Source organism: Alosa alosa, chromosome 13 (assembly GCF_017589495.1).
Source record: "Alosa alosa isolate M-15738 ecotype Scorff River chromosome 13, AALO_Geno_1.1, whole genome shotgun sequence".
In the NCBI taxonomy this organism is placed as follows: Eukaryota; Metazoa; Chordata; class Actinopteri; order Clupeiformes; family Clupeidae; genus Alosa; species Alosa alosa.
In genome coordinates this window covers 24246643-24271541 of record NC_063201.1, presented here as the reverse complement: position 1 = coordinate 24271541, position 24899 = coordinate 24246643, and the positions used below count along the sequence as shown (strand labels likewise).

The 24899-nt window shown below is 41.8% G+C and overlaps 1 protein-coding gene across 1 annotated transcript in view; it reads left to right on the top strand.

Annotated features, from left to right (window-relative positions):
• Positions 1–24899, top strand: part of hibadhb (3-hydroxyisobutyrate dehydrogenase b) — a 48428-nt gene extending 23529 nt beyond the window's left edge. The window contains exons 5-8 of the mRNA XM_048260251.1: positions 18070–18203; positions 18643–18719; positions 19246–19402; positions 23778–24899. Of these exons, the coding sequence (XP_048116208.1) occupies positions 18070–18203; positions 18643–18719; positions 19246–19402; positions 23778–23936 (527 nt within the window). The 3' untranslated portion in view covers positions 23937–24899. The remainder of the gene's footprint in view (positions 1–18069; positions 18204–18642; positions 18720–19245; positions 19403–23777) is intronic.

Here is a 24899-nt window from a genome sequence, read left to right as displayed (position 1 = left end):
ACAACAGCACGTCAACGATGATTCAACATCTGAGCCGAAAGCATCCAGTTGTTAACACCAGTTCACCAAGTGTAGCCGACACAAGGCAATGTAAACATTGATGTTAACTGATTTAATGTGTTCGCTAGTTAGAATGTACGGTTTTTGTAGCGGCTGTAGCCTAATGTCGTGAGTCGATATGATGTTGAGTTGTGGAAATTTTAAATTGATTCATGCAAAATTGCAAGTGAGCAAATACACCAAAAACTCATCACACACACACTCATCTCGTCTCTCTCTCCCTCTCTCTCGCGTGCACACACACACACACACACACACTCTTATCATCTACCCATGACTGCAGTTTTGGAGAAAATATTTGCCGTTCTCATGCAGGAAATACAGTATTTTGGACACAACAAAACTGCATTGTAGGCCTACTGTACTGTACTTTTAGACATGAAAATACTAAAGTACTGCACGGTATTGTAGTATAACACTGTAAAAACTGCAGTTATTCTTTGTAAGGGAGGTGGTTTGGTAGTATTGGTAAATGCTGCAGATGCACAAATCTACATAAAACTGCTATATTAATTTACTTTGAAGTGACTAGGGCTAGTTTACAGCATGACATTTGTTGTGCATATTAATAAATTGCACTAAATAACGCAAAATTATTTTTTTAACTGGTTACTCGATTAATCGATAAAATAATCACTAGAATACTCGATTCCAAAAAGAATCGATAGCTGCAGCCCTAATTTGGTTCAGTATTCCAAATGTCTGATCTGGTGAGCACACAGAAGCACAGCACCCCTGACCGACCTTGAAGCCCACCAATCAAAGTTTCTGTGCCCCTCATGCGCTACGCACACCCACCAATCAGAAGGGGCACAGTCAAGGAGGAGGACATGAATATAAGTAATAAATCTGACTAAATGAACTGTGCACGATTATGTGTAGCTGTTGTGAACTGTGCACAATTATGTGTAGTCGTGAACTGTGCACGATTAAGTGTATCTATCGTGAACTGTGCATGATTAAGTGTATCTATCGTGAACTGTGCATGATTATGTGTAGCTGTTGCGATTAGGTAATTGTGTTGGTTCATATTAGTGTTAATTTTGTCACCTATTTTTAATTTAGTCTTAGTCTTGTGACGAAATGTTCTTTTTAGTCTTTGTCATATTTAGTCATTCAAATATCATTTTTGTTAGTCAAGTTTTAGTCAGCTAAAAGTCTCGTCATTTTAGTCTAGTTTTAGTCAAAAGTGTCCGCAAGCTATCCCAAGTGGTCCACGAGCAGACGTGGTAAAATATAATATAGATGAGTTGTTTGCAATATTGAACCAACTTGTATGTAAATTCAAACTGTTCTACAACACTGTCTATGTCAGATATGCCAGTTTAAATCATATGAATCCTCTGACACAATTAAACAAAGTGCAAAGACAATAAGCAAGGTGGTTCAGTGAGTATTGTGTAGGCTAATATACTGCTAGGTCAATTTTTTCTTTTTAGCTAGGTGGTCCGCGTTTCTTTTTATTGATTAGTTAAGTGGTCCTTCATCTGAAAAAAGTTTGAGAAACACTGTCTTGGACCCAAGTATGAATGTTTTACTCCGCCACGCTTAGATGGCGATATGCTCAAACGCAACACAAACTCTCAATCTTAGCTAACTTGCTAGCTTAACTTTCCATATTAGCTTATTTTGCTAGCAAACTTTGCATCATCAGTGTAACTAGTTAAATAGTTGACATTACTTGCTGAAACTTTTCAGATGGACATTCTGGGGATGTTAATTTGTATATGAGAGAAGCTTCAACTTCTGGGTATGTAGCATTGTGGCATAAAGCCTAACTCTGGCAGAAATCTCCGGTGTTTTTGTTCCATGTAGTTTCCTGCTGCAGCCACAGGGTTGCAGCAACAGCACGTAGACTAGCCTACAGGAAAGATGCTGCGCATGAACCATGAACTCATTCGTAATATTTTGAAAAGGTAACAGCTATTCTGTCTTCTCATTTTGTAGACGAAAATGGAAGAGAAATTTTATCTTAGTTTTTATTTCAAGCAAAACATTTTAGTCTCGTCTTTTTTTGGCAACAATAATGCATCTTAAGATAGTCTTAGTCAGTGTTTCAGGACATTAGTGCAGTCTCGTCATCATCTCGTCTTAGTCATGGAAAAAAAGGTTGTTGACTAACATTTTTCCTCTCGTCTCGTCTGACGAAATTAACACTAGTTCATATTGGGATTGGGATAATTGTGCGGTCCTAATTACTCCAATTACTCAGCACCAGTCAGAGGCCACCATCTTTGTTTTGCACTTTTACAATGTCATCACATCACCAACAGTATTGGTTTTACCAAAAATACGTGGCAGTACTTTTAAACTACAAAAATACACACCTGCATTATTATTTTGATACAAAGTATGCAGTTATTTTCTTCAATACAATACAAGTGAAGAAATACTATTTTGGACTATTTTATACTATTTTTTTAGAGAGGGAGAGAGCAGAGAGAGATAAAAGTGAGAAATTAAGTAGAGCTTTAAATGATCCCGGGGTCCCTACCTGGACTGTGTGTGAGTGAGGGAGAGAGAAGCATAAAAGAGAGCTTTAAATACTCCTGAGACCGACATGGAGATCCCCTGCCTGGGTCCACACACACTGCACTACCGTGGGCCACTGTGTGTGTGGGTGTGGGTCATGTGGGTCAGCCTGTGTGTGTGTGTGTGTGTCCCATCCACTTTACGAGCCACTCTGTAGAGTTAGGGTTTCCACTCTTGAGATGGATGGAGATTTATGCCTTTTCCTCTCCAAGCAAAACACCGCACAGACTTAAGATGTGGGGCAGCCCACACTCAAGTAGGCTTAGCATGGGGGCGTGTGTGTGCCTGTGTCTGTGTGTGTGCCTGTGTCTGTGTGTGAGTCTGAGTCACTGTGTGTGTGTGTGTGTGGGGGGGGCACCAGCCTGTAGAGTAGATTGCAGTGGTCTGCAGTTGACCTGGTTTCTGCAGAGCAGTTGGGTGGATTAGGAGACACACTCAGCCAGCTGAACGCAACCGGAACACTGAGCTGTGTGTGTGTTGAGCCTTGTGCTGTGTGTCTGTGTGTGTGTTGAGCCTTGTGCTGTGTGTCTGTTTGTGTGTGTTCACCCTTGTGCTGTGTGTGTGTGTGTGTGTGTGTGTGTGTGTTGAGCCTTGAGGTATGTCTGACTGCTGTGTGTGTGTGTGCTTGCGTGCGTGCGTGTGTGTGTGTGTGTACGTGTACGCTGAACAAAACCAGAAGAACCACAGATCTTGAACACATGGAAACAGCACAATCCATTACAGCAAAACTGAGCTAGTGGGTGTTTGGAGACAGCGTGTGTGTGTGTGTGTGTGTCATTACAGTAACACTGAGCCAGTGGGCATAAGGAGTCCAGGGGCAGGGTGTGTGTAGAGGGACAGATTGCAAAGTGTGTGTATATAGGAAGGTACAACTGTATGTTTGTTTGTTTGATTGATTGATTGTGTGTGTGTTTGTTTGTTTGTATGGAGAGCGAGAGATATGGCGAAATGTTGATTAGTGAACACCAAAGCTTAAGATTGTGTCCTCAAATGCCTTGTTTTTTTATATTTAGCTTACGGTCACAGTTGAAAAATACTCAAGGTTAAAAAGCTGCAATCAGAGAATTTTTAGGTATTTTCCATAAAAAAAAATACTAACTGATTGACTGATTACCAGTGAAATATTAAAATATGTTAAATATGTCAAAGGTCAAAATCCCTGTGCACAGCCCTTCTTGCTCCAGGTGCTGATGGTGTGCAGTATAAGTATGGAAAAGTCAAAAGAGTACTATACATCGCACACTGGAGGGTATATTTTGCTGACTTTATTTGCCGTGAACAACGCGTTTCGCAAGTTGCTTCATCAGGTTCACGTTAAATATGTAATTGAATAGTTTACAGGGCAGTGACAGGGCACCGAATTAGTTGAGGAAGTACTGTGGACTCCAAAACTATAGAGTTACACAGTGCAATAGAGACCACGGGGGAGAATAGCAGGGGCAGATTTCACTGAGGGGTTGAAACGGGGTTATTAGATTCCACAAGGGCAAAATGGTGTTGGGGTAATAGATCCCAAGGGGTAACCAAGGGCTAAGATGTGGTAGTTGCTGGCATCAGGGCTAGAGCAATACCTGGGGGCTCTGCAGAGAACCTATACACACACATACACACACACACATATGTACGTGGGCACACCCATACATACATGGTAGCAGAAGCCCCAGCCACATCAGTGGGGGTTGGAGAGGAGTAATTGAAGCAGCATGGCCTGGTGTGTGTGTGTGTTGGGTGGGGGGGATTCATTAAGGCTATCTGGGCAAACAGTGGGGTTCTGCTGAGACCACCTACAATCTGCAGGAGGATGGCCAACATCAGCCCTAACAGCTGAGAGAGACTAAATAAGCATATGGCAGGCTGTGGGCACCAACACTTGTTTAGAGTTTGTTGTTTGGTGCAAGAAAGTAATTGAAATGTTTTGGCCATGACACGGTCACTTAGAGTGTGTGTGTGTGAGAGCGCAAGCGGGACAGACAGACGAGTGTGTGCGCATGCATGTGTGTCAGTGCACGTGTGTGTGTGTTCGCTCGCGAACGGGACAGACAGACATCTTAATGTAGACGCCGCTGCTGCTGCCTCTCTCTGGTTTGGGGTTTCTGGCACATAAACCGTGTGTGTCCCTCTGTGCATGCCGTCTTTATGTGTCGCCGCTCCCAAAGGCACATGCGTCACACCGGTCTGGACCTCCTGTGTCTGAGTGTGTGTGTGTGTGTGTGAGGGAGAGTGTGTGTGTGTGTGTGTGTGAGAGAGAGAGAGAGAGAGAGTGAATGTGTGTGTGTGTGTGTGTTAGCTTGCGTCACAACGGTCTGGACTTCCAGTCTCCCACCAGCTGCTACCGCTTCTAAAGCATTGAGGGAGCCCGCAAACCCCATCTTTCTCACACACATACACACAAACACATGCACTCTCACTCAGAAACCCTCTCTCTCTCTCTCTCTCTCTCTCACACAAACGCTCGCACACACACACACACACACACACTCAACATACCCGGTCTTTCACATACACACTCTCACTCAGAAACCCTGTCCCTCTGTCACACACACACACACACTCTGTGTCATGTGTGTTCTGCAGCGTGTTCAGTGTGAGTAGCTAAGCCTTTAATGAAAATGGAGCCACAACAAACCCGTCCTGACGTCAGTCCACACACACAAGCCCAACTTTAATTACACTACCTCCCCTCCTCACACACACACTCCCTTTCTCCCTCTTTCCTCTCCCTCTCTCTCCATCTCACTTTCTTCTTCCCTCACTCCCTCTCCCTATCTAACTCCTCTTTCTCTCCCTCTCTCTCCATCTCACTCTCTTCCTCTCTCCCTCCTCTCTATTTCTCTCCCTTTTTCTCCATCTCACTCTTTCTCTCCCTCTCTCCTCCTCTCTCCCTCTCTCTATTTCTCTCTTTCAGGATCACTCTCTTCATCTCTCCTTCCTTCCTCTCCCTCCTTTTCTCCATCTCTCTGCTCCAGTTTGTGTTTCTATTTTCTCTCTCTGTCTCTCTCCACCTTTCCTCTCCTGTCCCCTCTGTCTCTGCAAATCAGCCCTCTGCGGATATGAGACTGCTGTGTTGTTAAGACCAGCAGTGGTGTTGAGACCAGCAGTGGACATGAGACCAGCTGTAGCGCAGTGGAACAGTGACCAGCTGTAACAGTAGCCAGGCTGTAGTACAAAGAACATAGACCCCTTCCAGAATAGAGACCAGCTGTAGAAACGAGATCCTCTATTCGAGTTTTGCACGTGACGTCATGTATTGTTCGCACCACAGCAAAATAGCCTAGTGGACGGCAAAAAGACGAACCGGATCAATGGGTTGTAATGGGACGTATTGATAGCTCGGTGATTATAATGAGATTTAACCTCAGTAATGCACTTGCACGACTCTTGCCTTTATTGTTTGGAATAAAACAACATCCATTTGTTAGATATATTTTGTTTCATTTTCTTTGCGTTTCGGGAGTATTTCAACCACGATTGCACAGTTATCTCGTCAGTCGGCATTTAGTCATAATTGTGGTTACCGTCCTCAGTTTCTGTGGTTACCGTGGCTGAAACGCCTCCATGGGGGAAAATATTTATTTCGATTGCATGTAATCTAATGGAGGTCCACCAGCGTGAGTACAGAAAACACCTTAAAAAATATTAAATCTTTTAGCAAACATAAATAAACGGCACAAACAAGTTTGGACTGAGAAGTATCTGTGTGGCAACGAGGTTAAGGTTAACATTAAGTCCATTTCGTCCTCATTTTGGTAATTCCAGTTAAACTGCCAGAACTGTCTCGAGTGTACTCATTGTAAAACTGTGTTCAATGGCCGGACTGTGTAGCTCGGTTTAGCTAATCCTTATGTCATAACACCACATACTCATAAGTTGCATCTTAATTTATTCTAACATGAATGTACATCCCTAACTATGTCCGTGGGAATAGTTTTAACCAGAGCCATATAAAGGTAGAGTTGCGACAATGGGTGTTCAAAATTCGTTAAGGTCACGTGGTTCATGTAAACTTCAAAAAGTTACTGGAAGTGATTGACAATGGATTAGAATGCATTAAATAAGCTACTGTTCAATGAGAGACAGCCACAATTTTGGGCAATTGACAGACAATAAATACATTGATATACAATATTTATAACACAGTGTAATTATTGTGTAAACTGTGTAGTTATCCTACCATTACAACAATATTAAATTAAATTCCAGACCGTAGCCTGCTAAATATCGGAAGTTTTTTTCTCCCTTTTACGTATGTGTCACTTAATATTAATTTCTGTACAAAACCAAGACGGGAGATTCTTTAGAAAACACAATAGCACCCACCCCATAAGTGTAGCCTAGGCCTATCTAAATTATCGTTATAAAAAAAATGACCTAGTACATGACTCAAGAGCTGTAAACCGTGTTTTTGAGACTGCGTGTAGCCTACAAAAGCGCATGGAGATTTTAATTTTGCAACGAGAAACTGTAACACAGCTAGTCTAAGTCTAACATTAACTTGTTTGAGTTTGCTCCCCAATGTTTTCTCTGGTTTCTTCACTGATAATGAGCGAACTATCTTAAGTAGCTAGCGTCTCGGGAGAATAAAAAAAAAAGTTTAAAAGTTTTTTAACATCTCTCCAGTGTAATGGTGGGCATGTTAAGTTAACCATACCTACACAGTAACCCCATGGTAATGCGATGCGAGTGATCATAATAACATATAAAACATGATCTAGTCCTTGATAAATAACCAGGCTATGAACTCATAAACAACAGCATTTTGTCACTGTTTGTCATTCACCGTGCTGTGAATACAGCATTAAGATGCTAGGCTAAAGAACTTGAGATTCAGAGAACCTGCATGGTTGTGCTCATCCTGTCAGAAAATAGCAATTTGATCAGTGATCATGCATCATATCAGCGCAAGCTTGGTTTGAAACTGGTTTCTGGGGATGGGGTTTACACAATCCTTCACTGGGCTAGTGCCTGCTGTGTTAATATGACCGTGCTGATGTAGGGTTGTGCCGATAGACGATATCATCGTCCATTGTGATGGTTGACTAGCCTGACGAGCCAGACCCACATTAAAATGTAGAGTCTGGACACTCACCATTCGCAGTGCTCAGTCCGAGGGGCGGGATAATCAGTTGTCTTTCAAATTCCCTCTGCACGCAATAGGACAGCGGCAGCGCTATGAGTCCCATGCGTTTCCCACCATCGGAGCTAGTTGGCTAGTTCAAACGTTTGCCAACTTAATAAAAGCTTGACTCGTGTCACACTGTTCGCCAACAGCAACATCCATCTTATTTGTTTTCAAGTAGCAGGGAATTCAAGCCAAACCGTTGCAACTCTGCCATCAATCATTATGTTAAGCCCACCTAACGACTCTATACGATTTCATTGACCTGATTCAGTTTCGATTTCTGGAGCTCACAAGCCAACAGAGAGTTGCTAGACTAGCCCTGGCAGCAAATGTAATTTGCTGCCGCTAGGGGCGCGTCTAGATTTCTAGGCTAATGGTTGACAGACATCACGATGGAAAGCATTGTATAACCATTTGTGTAAGCAGAAATATTGTTGTGCTGAGTTCTAAGAACAGAGTTCAAGTTAAATGTTGTTGTGCTGAGTTCTAAGAAGTGTGCACCCAGGCAGACAGGAACTGCACCCTGTCTGTGTGTGTGTGGGTGAGATAAGAGTATGTCACAATGAAGTCGCTATGTCTTGCTTCCTATTTTCTGTGTGCATCTGTACAATAAAAGACACAGTTTTTGGGCTGCAGAGTCAGAGACTGATGGTGTGAGGAATTCTTCCTTACATTAGCAGGCTCTCCTCTTGGTACCAGAGTTTGTGGGCAAAGCCATACTACGTGTTGTGGTTCTTGTATCTATATGTTATGGTTAAATTCCATGACGGTTACCAACAATGTTAACAACAAAGTTGGCTATATGCTTCGCCATATAACGAACCAGCTAGCCTTGTGATAACAAAATCCTCACCTTTTGTTTAGTCCACTGAAAGTTATCCACATATCAAACAATTAAATACACAGTTATGGAGGAATTGTTTTGGGGAAGCAGTTGCACTATATCCCACTTTTGCTGCCTTTAAGCCACTTAAATCCATAGCCTAGATGAGCATTGCGCATACGTTACAACTTCACGTGATGTTGAAGCTAAATTCCCAAGAAACGTCACGTCATAAAAGTTGTAGGCCTACTAAACGCAAAAACTTAATGACCGCTTGTTCGTAGTGGTGTAGTGCTGCCTAATTGAAATGGGATAGGCAAGGGTTATCTTATATTCGGCTATTAGTGTGGCACATTTATTGGGCTTTTAGCCTCTTAATTTATTTGATGAGGAACTGATAAAGACTGAGCAGCAGAAAAGTCATAGTCGATACATCAATCGTTTATTATTATAATTAGGCTATTGATAGCCTACTATTACTTTACTACTATTACTGTTATTATTATTATTCGGATGAGGCAAAGGAATGTACATCTGAGTCTGAAATGTTGGCTACAAACATGCAGTCTATTAAGGTTTTGCACCTACGTCATAATGTCATGTGACCGTTTGTTTACAACTAGAGTGGTAGGCAAGAATGGTAGGCAAGGCACTGCAGAGAGTGGTAGGCAAGCCTACAACAGTCGGGTTGCATAGGCTACACATAGTTACAAATAGCTTCAAAATTGAAATTTTAATATCAAATATTGACCGGGATGCCGACCACTTGTGTAGGCCCTAACAGTTGGTTTTACATTATGAAGCAAAAAGGCGACGAACGACCGTTTAGCCTACCTATCCTCGTGGTTGTGGAGGATGATCGTTAGCAGCTGTGAAGTCTTTTATTCTCAAGATAGCCTACTGTCTACGAAGACGTAGGCTAAAATACAACTATCTACAGTCATCCAAAAATGAATTGCCAGAGACAGGCTATGAAGGGAAAAAGTGCAGCATTTTAAACATGGCAAGATTATTTTTACCGGAACAGTTTGTTCTAATTTGTCTCGTGAAATACGTGCTTGTGGACATCAATCACCTATCTTCTGTCCTTCTATTTCAAGTTATCATGTGTGTCATTTGATTATATAATCACAACAAATGCTAATAAATGAAAACAGAATAGGCTTTTGTGCTATAGGCTAACGTTACAGGTCACTTAGGCTAACTCCCGTATGTCAAAATAAACTGATTTGATCCTAATAGTTTAGCCGATCACACACAACAACTTAACACAGCAACCTCAAACACCACTGTTGAACCTAGGCTACTGCTTCAGTCATGTAAGAAATAAGCAGTTTATGAATTATCTTTACCCGTTTAATCAAGTCCACATGACCAAAATAACAACATATTTAAAGGCTGAGCTAGCATAACAGCCTAATATAGGCTTATGCTGCAATGGATAACTAATAAAAAGTTTCACACAATTAATGAACTTTATTACTCACATTCTGAGTTTTTTCTGGGTGGTTATATATCCATGCAGATCGCCTTGGAATAAGCCATCGCTGTTATATGATATAATACGTTACAGGATTCATGACTAACGCCATTAATGTTATGATGCTGACTGACGCTGGCTATAACAGTAGCTTCTAGGCTACCGTTTTAAAGTCTGCTGAGTCTACTGCCTACCAAAACCTGTCGCTGTTCAGTTGAAGTTAAATGATCAAATATTGTTTGATTTTGTGTCAGCTTTCAGAAGGAAGACATGTTCCTTTCTGGTCAAATTTCACAGCTTCTAAGAAAGGCTATCGTCTAAGAAAGGCTATCGTCTTCGTGTAAACCGAGTTTTGAACAGAGAAAAAAAGTTAGGCTACCATTAGGCTACATGCAGGTTCTCCGATACAGATCAATGCACCAAATCAGGGCGATTTTAGCAAAACAACGTTCCTGTGACCGGCTATCAAATATTGAACAATGGGATAACGTTTCATCATCACCTTTATTGATGCCTGAAATGTTGACATTGCTGAAATACAGAGATGTAGCCTACTGAGAGGCAGCTGCAGACAACGATGTTCAATGGGTTCAACTTGTCCCTTGCCTACCAGCTGGATGTAAACAAAGCTATAGAACCTAGAATACGTCACATGAAAAACGTTAATACTGCTGTAACTGCACTGCTGCTATTATTAATTGTTAACTTCCGAGAACTATTTGAGGCTTCCATTAGCTGCCATTGTTGGAAAAAAATGGAACATTAGCGTCAGTGGAGTTGTCGCAACTCTACCTTTTATATGGCTCTGGTTTTAACAAGTAACGTGTACCAGTTGGTTATGTTACACTGACGATATAAAGTTAGTCAGTTAGCAACCTAATGAAGCTACCATCGAATATTAGCTTCCAGAGAAATTTGTCATTAACATTGGGAAATCGAGGGTGAATTAGGTGAGAGAGCAAGATAGACCTGGGTGTCATCTGCATAGCTATGATAAGCTACCTTGTACTCTTGAAAGATTTGGCTAAGAGGAAGCATGTACAGGTTAAACCAAAGGGGCCCAAGAATAGATCCCTGTGGGACCCTGTATGGCATGGTGGTTTTCTCTGATACATAGGGGCTGATAGAAACAAAGTAATCCCTGTCTCATAGGTAGGACTTGAACCATTGAGAGTCCAAAACAGTTTTCTAATCTGTCAAGCAGTATTTTATGATCAACTGTGTCAAAAGTTGCAGTAAGATCTAGCAGTACCAGGACAGTTATTTTACCAGTCTGCATTAAGGCGAATGTCATTTAAGACCTTAACTTGGGCAGTTTCAGTATTATGATGTTGGCAAAAGCCTGACTGGAGGTTGTCATAGAAGCCATTCATATATGAGTATTTATTGATTTGGTTGAAAACTACTTTCTCAGTAACCTTGCCTATAAAGGGGAGGTTTGAAATAGGCCTGTAATTGTAAAGTATAGATTAATCTAGGTTTTTTGTTTTTCAAGAGACGTTTGATAACTGCAGTCTTAAGTGCTGCTGGGAAAATGCCTGAGGTAAGAGAACCATTCACAATTTGCAAAAGCTCAAATGCCAAACAGCTGAAAAACTAAGTTGCAGCACAGTTTTTTCAAGGGTTTGGCAATCAATAGCCGTCAATTCAGATAAGGAGGCTACATTTTGTCTAGGCCTATGTGGTGTAGATATTACTGTCACTGCATGGCAGGGTGGAGCTAATCCTTACTCTAATATTTTCCATTTTGTGATGGAAAAAAAGAAGCATTATTTTTTAGTACATTTTTTAGTTGACATGACATGAAATCTTGAGGTAGCTCTGTTGGGGAATTTAACTTATCAACAATGGCAAACAGAGCACGGGAGTTGTTAATGTAAGTTGGTAAAGTGTGGAGTCTCTTTTTATAGAGGTCATAGTTAATCTGAATTTTAGTGTTTCTCCATTTACGTTCAGCTTTCCTACATTTTCTCTTCTGATTTGCTACTGTTGTGATATTCCTCTATGGTGCTTTAGGTTTACTGGAAGTCTTTTTAACCCTGGCAGGTGCTATAAGGCAGGGATTCCCAAACTGTGGTACGCGTACCCCTGGTGGTACACGGGCTGCCACTAGGGGGTACGCGAAATGAAAAGGGCAATGGCGGAAAGGAGTTAAAAATGATTAATTAATTAATACTCTAATTAATTAATAAATAATACATAATTTCGAATCGGGTTATAATGATATGGAAACGTGAAATTAAAGGAAATCATTTGTAAACTCTATAATAGGCTATGTTTTCATTAAAAAGCTACACACAATACACGTGATTTCCTGCGGGCAGCCAGAATATCTGGCGTGTTAGTTTCGTTGAAGTATAGGCTAGGTCAGCGGTTCCCAAACTTTTTTCCCCGCGGACCACCTTCGACATCCTGACTCGACTCGCGTAACCCCACCATCCAACACATAAAAAAGTAACACATTCTATTGACGCATTCCAGGCATCGTTGTTTAATTAGCTGCCCTACATGATAACATAATCAAAATGTACAACTGGTCTATGAGCTCTCACGTTAAAAAAAAGTGTGGAGAACCACATTAGAATGGTTAGGTATAGGCTATAAGGTCAAGGACCCTGACCATATTAGAGTTAAAGTGAGTAAAATGGTCTTCCACACACTTAGTTGTTAGACTTGGTGTCATAGCTATGGCTAATGTACCTCTTATTGACAGTTTTGGATTGAATTTGGGTGAGGAGAGATCAGCCCATCAAAGAAAACACAAAAATGATCAGAATAATGACCCTTACTGATAACTAAATCAAGAGTATGACCTTGAATATGGGCACCTTGAAGTGGGGTCAGTTAGGACTGATAATGTGAATCTTAAAATTACCAGATATAATGAAGGAATCAAAATCTGTAGAAATAACTGACAGCATCTCAGAAAAATCATTAATAAAATGTGGACAGTATTTTGGGGGTCTATACATAAAAACTAGCAACACTTTAGGAGTGCTTTTCATCACAGAACAGAGATATTCAAATGAATTAAACTCTTCAAGTGAGATTTGTTTGCATTCAAATGTATCTTTAAACAAAGAAGCAATACCACCTCCTCTCCTGCCAACTGGAGAGGCATTTAAAAAGTGAAAGCTTGGGGGCGCTGTTTCAAGAAGAACTGGAGGGGCATTTAAAAAGTGAAAGCTTGGGGGTGCTGTTTCAAGAAGAACTAAAACTAATCAGTCACAGTATTCAGGTGTGATTTTGGCCCATTCTTTTAAACAGATAGTCTTTTAATATTGAAGATTCCAGGGTCCCTCTTGTAAATCCTGATCTTTAGGTAACTTCCAAAACTGTTCAATTGGATTTAAGTCAGGGCCTTTCCTTTCTCTGAAACCAATTGAGTTTCCTTTGCTGAATGCTTTGGATCATTGTCCTGCTAGAAGGTCTAGCTATGTCTCATCCTCATTGTTCTGGTGGATGGCAAGATTCTCCCAGAAAAAAATGGCTCCATTCATCATTTCTTCAACTGTATGAAGTCTGCCAGTACCATGAGATGAAAACAGCCCCCCAACCGTGATGCCTCCACCTCCAAACTTCACTGTTGGTATGGTATTTTTAGGGTGATGCACAGTGCCATTTCTCCTCCAAATATGGTGTGTGGTATGACATCCAAAGAGTTAAATTTTGCTCTGACCAGAATACATTCTCTTAGTATTTCATAAGCTTGTCCAAATGTTGTGTAGCAAACAATACAAACAATAATGTTGCAAAGGTCTTAGAAGATCTTATTGCTTTTACCCATCATGACATGTTTCTTGTGTGACAACTTGGTAACGAAAAACCTTTTTATAGCTCATCAATATGTACTAACCCAGCTTACATTAATTAGCACAGATAGGAGGGATAATTACTCTCTAACTATGTATAGATTCCAGCTCGTTCCTTGCCTTTGTGTACTGTTTTTTCTTAGTGTGTTCAATAATTTTTCTCTGTGCCATTCCACTTTTTTACTCATAACTACTTAGGGACATTAATGTTTTTGGATTTTTTAATATGTGTGGATTACCTAAGTTAATACTAATGTCTGTAGAACATTTCATGCGAATAGCCTCTCTGGAAGTACTTTTGTACTTACTGAAAAAAATGTTGACGTGTTCAATACTTATTTTCTCCGCTGTATATAAATAACTATATTAAGAAAGGAATGTGGCATGGAGGGAGGGGTTGTGCATATGTGCTAATACAGCACACAAACAGTGAGGCAGAAGACAAATGTAAAGTGACTAGTGGACAGACAGTTCAAGACATTGGAGGTGGTGAAGAGGCAGACAGATTATGCGGAGAAGTCTATTTCTCCTCTTCCCTTAAGTGATGCATTAAACAGTTCAATGGCCCTGGGGATGAATGACTTCCTCAGTCTGTCTGTTGTGCAAGTCAATGAGCGAAGTCTCCAGCTGATCAGGCTCTTCTGGTTAACAATAGTGCTGTGGAGTGGATGACACTCATTGTCCAAGATGTTGATCAGTTTGTTCAGGGTCCTTCTGAAGTGATGCACTCCAGTTCAGCTCCCACTACAGAGCCAGCTTTCCTTACCAGCCTGTCAAGTCGCCCCGCATCCTTCTTCTTTGTGCTTCCTCCCCAACATACCATTGCATAGAAGAGGACGCTGGCAACAACAGACTGGTAGAACATCCTGAGGAGCTTGCTGCACACATTGAAGGAGCGCAGCCTCCTCAGGAAGTACAGCCTGCTCTGCCCTTGTAGAGTGCGTCAGTGTTGGCTGACCAGTCCAGTTTATTGTCCAGGTGGAGACCCAGGTACTTGTAGGTGCTTACCACCTTGACATTGACCCCATCAATGGAGACTGGTAGCAGAGTGGGCTTAGATCTGCGGAAATCCACCACCATCTCCTTGGTCTTTGAAGTGTTGAGTTGGAGATGATTGAGTTTGCACCATTGCACAAAGTCCTCCACCAGGCTCCTATACTCCTCCTCCTGCCCGTTCCTGATACACCCCACAATTGTAGTGTATGTATATGGAGAGCGATAAAAAGGGGACCTTGAAATTGTGACGTTAACTCATTGAGTGCCAAAAACGTAATATTACGTTTTTCCTTCCCATGCGTTGAGTGGCAAAAACGTAATATTAAGTTTTTTTTTTTTTTTTTCCTAATTACGAAACTAGACACTCTAACACACCTTATGTGATTTTGGGAACTCTGTGATGAATGGAAATAAAATATATGACGATCGAAAACTCATGAAAATGCAAGATCTGGACATTTTATCTGGACGTTTGATCTTAACTCGGCTTTTGATGGTTGCCGTTTTGTTTCGAATCAGTCACTGATTCATGTGACATGCACGCCAGGTCAAAATCAGGTCATTTATTTTTGTGGGTTTATCACTAGGTGTAAAAGACGCAATATCTCCATTTCTAACAGGGATTTTGATGAAAACTAACCACTGTTTAGCTTGGGATTTCTCAGGAACAGAGGCGTGTAGAAATACACGGTTTGCACCCACTGAGAGCTTAAAGCCTCACCTTTCAAACGAGCCATTGTATGTGTTCATAGCTATAACCAGGGCTTGAAAACGAAATTATTTTTCAAACGTTCCGTTCCGAACGGTTCAGGTAGGCCTATGTTTAACGTTTTCGTTCTTGCATGCGTTCCGCCACCAACATATCGGTCCTGAACCGGTTCGAACGCATAAAATATCGCTCGCTCTTAAAGTTCCAGCAGTGTTTGGTGGGCCTATCAAGTCTATTTTGTGGACTTTACCTTAGAATAGACATACTCATTATTTCCTCTTGATTTAGCCTATACCGAAGCTCTGCCCAAAAAATAATAAATCACAGGCGGCATCCAAAACATTCAGATGGGCTATCCATCCCATAGCCTACAGACTTACTATAGGCCTAACCTATGCCTATAAATAATTTCTTATCAAAAATATTTCTGGATAATGCTAAACTCCTTACCTGGTTGTAGCCTAAGTTTTATCCATATGGAGATCTTCAAAGGCTTGGCGCTTATAATTCCAACCCTGTTTATAAACAAACCTGTCTGTTGCTGACAAGGCCTATCTCAAATTTCCCAAATTTAACTCTTCTACATAGAATAGGCTATAATTGCGCCAAACATTTCAAACCCGAATTTTAAAACGACAAGGTGTGGACAGGCAAAATAGGCTATTACGCATAGGCTACAAACAATTTCCAAATCAGTTTCAGTAGCCTACGCCACGAGCTGGCCTAAGATCCGAAGTGGCAGACGGATAGGTTGCATTACAACAGCAAGACAAAATATACACATTTGGACCAAAGGTCCCATTTTTTTTTTTTTTCAAACTGCAGAAATCAAATTATTAGGCTGTTCGCCTACAGTAGTTGGCTACATAGCTGCTTGTTATCTCACATTAACAGTGTAGATGCGGGCTTGTTTTTGCACACCCGAAATAGTCTCCCTGACATAGGATATGCTTTTGCGTAAATTTTATAAAATATATAGAGAAAAAAAGAACGCTATTAACCGGTTTTGTGGATTTCAGAATAACGCTTCTGTTCGGAACAGTTGAAGACCATTTTGTTTTCGCTTTCCGTTTCCGGCCTCCTCGAAAATTCCGTAAAAATTCGCTCGCTGGTTTTATTTTTGTTCCTTGAACCGGTTCGGCGCCCTGGCTATAACACAGAATATGCTGTGGCTGTACAAAAATCATCAATGGTCTAGATTGCTGGCACTCTAGGACAAAGCTTCCGAAAACAGCTTGGCATTCAATGAGTTAAAGGTGCCGCTATAAAAAATTTGGGGGCACCAGTGCAACCAGAGCAAAACGTTAGTCTGGAGCCCTGGTTCATCACCATAGAACGCTCTATCGATATTTTAAGTATAAGTATATATTTGGGGGCAGCCATGGCCTACTGGTTAGCGCTTCGGACTTGTAACCGAAGGGTTGCCGGTTCGAACCCCGACGGCGGCTGAAGTGCCCTTGAGCATTCTCATACCAATAAACATCCAGCTGATCAGCTAAACACTTGAGACCTCCTGTAGAGCCCCCTCTCCTCACACACACACACACACACACACACGGAACAATAAGGGCACTCAGGGCCTGAGAGCCGAGTAGACTGACTTTCTCACCACTCTCTCTCACTCTCCACTGTGTGTGTGTGTGTTTGGCAACCACGCCTGCTCTAAAACGTCCCTGCTTTATGGGTGCTGTTTGTGCAGCTTTTTAAATGTGTTTGAGAAAATGCCACCCTGCTATGGTGGCTGCTTCCCCACCACATTTAAGGCCATGCTGTGGGATTTGGGTAGATTTCTGTGTGTGTGTGTGTGTTTCTGCCCATTGGCAGAAAAATATCCCACGCCTCTCTGCCTGTCGTCATTAAGTCCAGGCTGTTAGTTTCCAACCCGACAGGAGTAAACATGTGCACACACACACACACAAAGAGAGAGAGAGAGAGAGCAGGCTGAATAGTGACTGATGAGTGCTTGATAACATTGTCATTATATTTTTTTTTATGTGTGTTCATTATAAATGCTGCAGTTGGAGTCTCAGTCTGTCCACACACAGACATGCAGCAAGTAAAAGTCCTTTAATTCATTGGTTTACCTGTGCACTTAACACAGGTGACTTCCCTTCAATACTTCCTTTTAGACTTTATAATATTTAATAATTTAGACTCATGACTATGGCATCACGTTACGGTCATACATTTTTGGAGTTAATTTATACAATTACAGTGAATTAATATCTCTGTGTGTTCCTTTGTGCGTGTGTGCTTGTGTGTGTGTGCGTGTGTCCTGTGTGTGTGTGTGTGTGTGTGCGTGTGTGTGTGTGTGTGTGTGCGTACGTGCGTGCGTGTGTGTCCCTGTGTGTGTGCGTGTGTCCCTGTGCGCGTGTGTGTGTTTGTCCCTGTGCGCGTGTGTGTGTTTGTCCCTGTGTGTGTGCGTGTGTCCCTGTGCGTGTGTGTGTCCCTGTGTGTGTGCATGCATGTGTCGCTGTGTGTGTGTGTGTGTCCCTGTGTGTGTGTCCCTGTGTCCGTGTACGTGTGTGTGTGTATCAGGTGTAGGGGCGGCCAGTTCAGGTAAGCTGACCTTCATGGTGGGTGGGCCGGAGGAGGAGTTCCCGGCAACCAAGGAGCTGCTCAGCTGCATGGGGGCCAACGTGGTCTACTGCGGTCAGGTCGGCACCGGACAGGTGTGTAGGCGCACACACGTTACACACATACATACACACAGAGACTATGAAGGGCCATTTAGGCCAATAATTAATATTTCACATGCGCATATATATATATATATATATATATATATATATATATATATATATATATATATATATATATACTGGTACTAGCACTTGCATACACACACTCAACTCATCTCTCTCTCTCTCTCTCAAGCACACACACACACACTCTCACACACGCACACACACACACTCTCTCACTCTCTCTCTCAAGCGCACACATACTCACACGCACTCATACTCACAATTGTTTTTTGCAATATTGTGAAAAAATAAAGGAAGAGAACTCATTTTGTTTAGAAGGCAGTGGTGTACATCCTTTACTGTAGAATGTTCTAATGTGTGTGTGTGTGTGTGTGTGTGTGTGTGTGCGTGTGCCTGTCTCTAGGCAGCTAAGATCTGTAATAACATGCTGCTGGCCATTGGGATGATTGGCACGTCAGAGACCATGAATCTGGGCATCAGGTGAGGTGTTAGCCTTAGCCTTTCAGCCTTCTCTAATCATTATAACTATTACTGTCTTACCAGCCCTCTCTAATCATTATAACCCAATAAATCATTTATAAATTACATATTGTTCTATTCTTGAGAATTACAATTAATCATTACTGTGTTTTTTAAAGAAGTTGTGTAAATATATAAAGTATATATTACTGCTTACAGAGGTCTATCACTGACCTGTGTGTACTGGCTAGAGATCTGTGATTGGCTAATCAATACTTTATTATTGATGTGTTATTGACTAATGTATACTATATCAGAGATTGGCAAATGGATATGATATTATTGATCTGTGATTGGCTGATGGATAGGATATTATTGATCTGTGATTGGCTAATGGAAACAATATTATTGATTTGTGATTGGCTGATGGATACGATATTATTGGTCTGTGATTGGTTAATGGAAACGATATTATTGGTCTGTGATTGGCTAATGGAAACAATATTATTGATCTGTGATTGGCTGATGCGTGACCTTTGACCCCCAGACTGGGCCTGGATCCGAAGCTGCTGGCCAAGATCCTGAACATGAGCTCAGGCCGGTGCTGGTCCAGTGACACGTATAACCCAGTGCCCGGGGTCATGGAGGGGGTACCCTCCGCCAACAACTACCAGGGCGGCTTCGGCACCACACTCATGGCCAAGGTGTGTGTAGGATTATTGACCCTATAAAATCTGTCCGAGTGACACAAATTATTAACTGGTGTTCTGATGTTGAAGCTACATTGGCGCCGGCTCTCCTGAGGAAATAAGCAGAGTGATGTAAGTTTGCCAAATGATGTTCAGATGGTCCTACGTTGACGCCAGGCTCTCACCTGGAAACGAGCCAAACGGCGACTAGTTCAATTCTAGAATGGGCCACAGAGGAAAGCAAGCGTGAAACTGTGACAGACAGAGGTCCTTCATGATTCAATTAACAATCGACGTTTATGATTTCTTCCTTGTGTAACTTCAAAAGCCAGCCGTAACTCAATTAACAATCCACATTGTATCTCTTCCTTTTCGTAAACTCCAAAAGCTGGCTAGCTCATTTACACAAAAGTAGTTACCAAGATATGAGTGGGTGTCCCTACTCATTAAAGTTTTTTGTATATATTTTGTGCGCTTTTATTGTTTAAAGATCCCATGCCACACATATTTCATCAATTTTGTAATAATCCTTGATGTCCTTTGATCGAGTTTGTAACATTATTTGGGTTGGAAATGCCTTAGATGGCTTATTTCAAACTATTCTAGCATTGTCTGAAAAGCCTGGTAGAAGCCTGCTTTTCTCATGAATATTTAATATGTAAATAAGCTTTGTTCTGATTGGTAGTCTGCAAAAACGTAGGCGGTAACAGCAAGTCGCCTGTGTGCAGCAGCAAGCAGGAGTCAGGACAGTGCATCTATGGTTACAGATAACTCTTTACTCACTTCCCTCGACTTCTCATGTCACTTACATTACATAAAACATCTGATTTATAGCCCTAGTATCCAACCGATTGTGACAGCTAAACCCTTCTGTAATCGACATGTTAACTTCATTTAACTGCGTGATCATTGTGAAAACTTGTTACCTTGCTTGGAAAAGCTAACTATGGTTAGATTCGGCTTGCCTTGAGACACATTAGCTAGGAGAAAGTGCGGGAGACAGTTTGTAGTTTAATGTTTTTCACTGATAGCAGAGGCATAGCAACAGTCATATTTTAGAGATATACCAGATCCTCAGCCCTCAGAGACAACATACATGCTAATTTTATTGAAAGGAAACGAACGTAGGGACTCGCAAGCAGTTATTTAACTATCAGAGGCATTATTTTTTTATGATTATCGAAACCGTAGACTGGTATTGATACCAGGTTTCAATACCAACTTTGATGCAAACCCCCTGCTGTACTCCCCGAAGTTGACGAAGCGAAGTCATCGTCTTCAAAATGTGCCGTACGCAGCTACCACAGTGTTCCGGTATTTCTCCAAAAATAAATTGTAACCATTTCTCCCTCAACTCATCTTTCTTTGATAGGAGATGCAATGTAGATGTTTTGTGTAGGCATAGCACAGGTTCTGCCATATGGACTAACACACACACACACACACACACACACATACTCACACTCTCTCTCTCTCTCTCTCTCTCTTACACACACACACACACACACACTCTCTCTCTCACACACTCACATATGGGGCAGCCCTGGCCTACTGGTTAGCGCTTCGGACTTGTAACCTGAGGGTTGCCGGTTCGAACTCCGACCAGTAGGCACGGCTGAAGCGCCCTTGAGCAAGGCACCTAACCCCTCACTGCCCCCCCGAATGGGCTTGTTGTTGCAGGCAGCTTACTGCACCGGGATTAGTGTGTGCTTCACCTCACTGTGTGTTCACTGTGTGCTGAGTGTGTTTCACTAATTCACAGATTGGGATAAATGCAGAGACCAAATTTCCCTCACAGGATCAAAAGAGTATATAAACTATACTATACTATACTATACTAAAGGCGCTTCACCCCTTTTAGGGGAAAACAAGCCAGAAAGACAGCTAGTAGTCACATGTTACATCTAGTTATTAGTTCACAGGACATTCAATCATTTTACTAACACAACGGTTATGAAGAAATATGTATATGTAACTGACTGATGTCGAAACTATGTACTTTACCAACCTAATTTGTTTCCAATACCGAGGACAAATGTAGCTCGTACCCAACACTTACCATAATCTCCAATGTAAAACGGTTAGCTTGCTAGCTAGCTAACTGTGTAACTTCAGTATACCATAGCCAATTATTTCACCTAGTTGTAGGAAATTAAGGTGTGACTTATGCTTAGTTGATGCTATGACATGTAAAGTTAAGCTTGCCGTACTTATACAGTCAGCAACAGACAGCTTTACTGCGACTAGCCTACATTCGTGACACTCCAATATGGTCACCTAAATCCCATGAACACACAGATGACTCACACTAACCTTACTTTGTGCGTTTTATTCACGTTTGTGTAAAGATTTAGTAAGTATAAGCCCTTTTCACTCCCCACTTCGATGCAGCTCCATAGGTTTACATTATATCCAGTCATCTTTCCCCTAAAAGGGAGCATGTACGTGCAACACATAAGTTACAACATTCCATCCGCAACTATGTGTAGCACTAACTCAACTATGCACTAACTTAATCTAGATTCTGTCAGAATTTCTATGGGTGGTTACGAACCAATCAAGTGGGCAGGACCATGAATATGAGAGTTCTATGTATCAATGACCACATATCCAGATTGTCTCAATTGTTCTGCCTTATCCTTTCATTGGCTATTGCATACAGCAGACACTACATAGATTTCAAACTTTCGAAACTCATTTTGACCTATTATTTCAACAGGAAAAATGGGATTTTAATGGCATGGGATCTTTAAAGGCCTATTCACACCAAAGATTTGCGATGAGATGAGCTGCAGCATTCTATAAATCAGCAACTTGCTGCAACATTCTAAAACCTTGCAACTGCGACTAGATATGGTGAATGCTTCGCGGCGGCTTGCAACGACATGCAACATCCAATTCACACTGCTGCAACTCCTTTCTGCAACTGTTTTGTCTCATTGCAAATCTTTGGTGTGAAAAGGACTCATTCTGACTGGTGTTTCGAAGGTATCGTTGTGTGACTACTATATTTTTGAATATTTTCTGTTACTGTATTGTTGCGTACCTTGCTATTACCTATTATTGGATTAAAGGACTTAATTTGCAACATTTTGGAAACCATCCTCCGCATTTCTTACAGTGGGCAACCTTTATACTTTCATCTTGAACCCTAGCCCTCTCCCCAAAGTGAAACGGGATACTCCTCACTAACCTTTACATTGCAAAGACTGCTCAGTGTTATTAAGCTTATTAAGATCACAAATTTAGTTGTATTGTTTTTAGTATACAGAGTCTTACCTAGCGCTTTCTTGTACAATCATTTTGACTTAAAGTCAAGCCTTATTAAATAAAGATTTTAAGAAATGTGCATAATGCACTGGCAGCTAGCCAAATTTGATTAAAACAATCCAGTTTGGCTGCCAGTGTGTTAAACACATTTCATTGAGGCACTTTATTCCTAATAGCAACCTGAGGACAACATGATGAGATTCTTAGCCTGAACAGAAAAAATGAGTTAATTCAGTGCAGTGTAAGACTGTATCAGGCTAATTCTGTGCAGTATAAGACTGTATCAGGTTACGTTGCTCAACAAGGATGATGTCACCATAGAGGTCGTCAGTGATATCATGTCAGTGTAAAAAATATGAGCTGTTTGCGTTCTGTTTGCCAACGAGACGCGCTACGTCTGTTAGCAATTGGCTACCGTTAGCTGTTGTAACTAATGTGACACAAATCCAACAGAAGTGCTAATAAACAGAGCATATACAGCTCACATTTACTGTTAATGGGCGCAGCCATCTTGGAAATTCAAACTCGTAGTACTCTGGATTGACTGAGCTGACGAGTCACAGTAGAACTTCAGAGAGCGTTCCCTGGGCGTTCCTTTTGCAACTTTGAACTGGTGAAAACAGCTCGGAAAATGACAAAAAGAATGCGACATAATTGTTAGTTAAAGGAACCGTATGTAAGAAATGTATTTCAATTATTCATAAAATGGCCCTGATATGTCACTAGACATTAAGAAATCATGTTCATTTCAAATACTTATATCACTGACAACAGTAGTCCGGCCAGGATATTGCCATTTAAAAAGTGAAGTTGCAGCCCTCAACTGATGTTGATGCTGTGTTTAGTCATGTCATGTTGCGTTTTGGCCTGATGCGCCACCCTCTACCTATCTACTAATCACGATGTCAGTAGTGTTTCAGCATGTGGGTTGGCAACCTTGAGTCAGGGGCCAGGGGTAGGAGATACACCGCTCTACAGTAATTTGAAAATGATTGCAGTACCAGTTTTAGCCACAATCTTACAAATGTTTTCTTTAACACACAAACAGACACACACACACAAACACACCTACTCCTACAGACACACACTCAGTGACATAAATATGTGTTGTGTCCCTTAGGACCTTGGACTGGCCCAGAACACGGCGACGAACACTAGGACTCCCGTTCCCATGGGGGCGCTGGCGCACCAGGTGTACCGCATGATGTGCGCGCGCGGCTACGCCGGCAAGGACTTCTCCTCCGTCTTCCAGTTCCTGCGCGAGGAGGACAGCCAGTAGGGGGCAGCAGAGGCCTTCACCGCCACTCTGTGCCTCTCGGGACGCATGCCCGACACACCACCACGCTGTCCTGAGACCGATACAGACACACACACAAACACACTCATTCACATACTCTCTCTCTCACACACACACACACACACACACACACACACACACACACACACACACACACACTCTGATTCACATACTCTCACACACACACGCCACATCAGCGATGCAGGTGTGGTCTGACTCGTATGCGTCAGGAGTCTCCATGGGCAACCGAGTGTGAATGCGGAACGTGTGAATGGGTGAGTGTGTGTGAGGTGGAGGCAGGGTGTGTGTGTGGGTAGCAGGTTTATTTGTTCCGTATTGATTGTTTATTTGTTTGGTTATTTGTCTTGGGGAATCATGTTACTTGTGTGGTCATGCCCTGTTCGCAGCACTCCTGGATCTGTGAGTTGTTTTGCTCTAGATGCACTCGGCTCCACTGCACTTAGAACCAACCACACACACACGCACACGCACACACACACACACACACACACACACACACACACCACAAACAGTGCCATCCTGTTCACTCTCCCTCCCCGGGAGGAGGAAGAGGAGGAGGATTGTTATTGCACCATCAAAGCCTTGGGACTGACTGTGGAGATGGGTCTTATACTCACTACACTTACACACACACACACACACACACACTACTCAGCGCGCTGGTCTGTTCCACACAATCACACACACTCACACTACTCGGCGTGTTGGTCTGATCCACACACACTAACACACATCTTTAGTTTTGTGTTTTGTTTATTTTTCTTGTTTTTGATTTATTTGTTTTTTTTTGTTTATTTTTTATTTTTCGTTTGATTTGTTTTTTTTTCTTGTTAGCAGTTAGGCTGACAGTGGTTAGCTCGGTAATTAACTGTCGTATATCCCTAATGAAGGGACTATCTTGCATTAAAGAGAGCTGAGAAACTC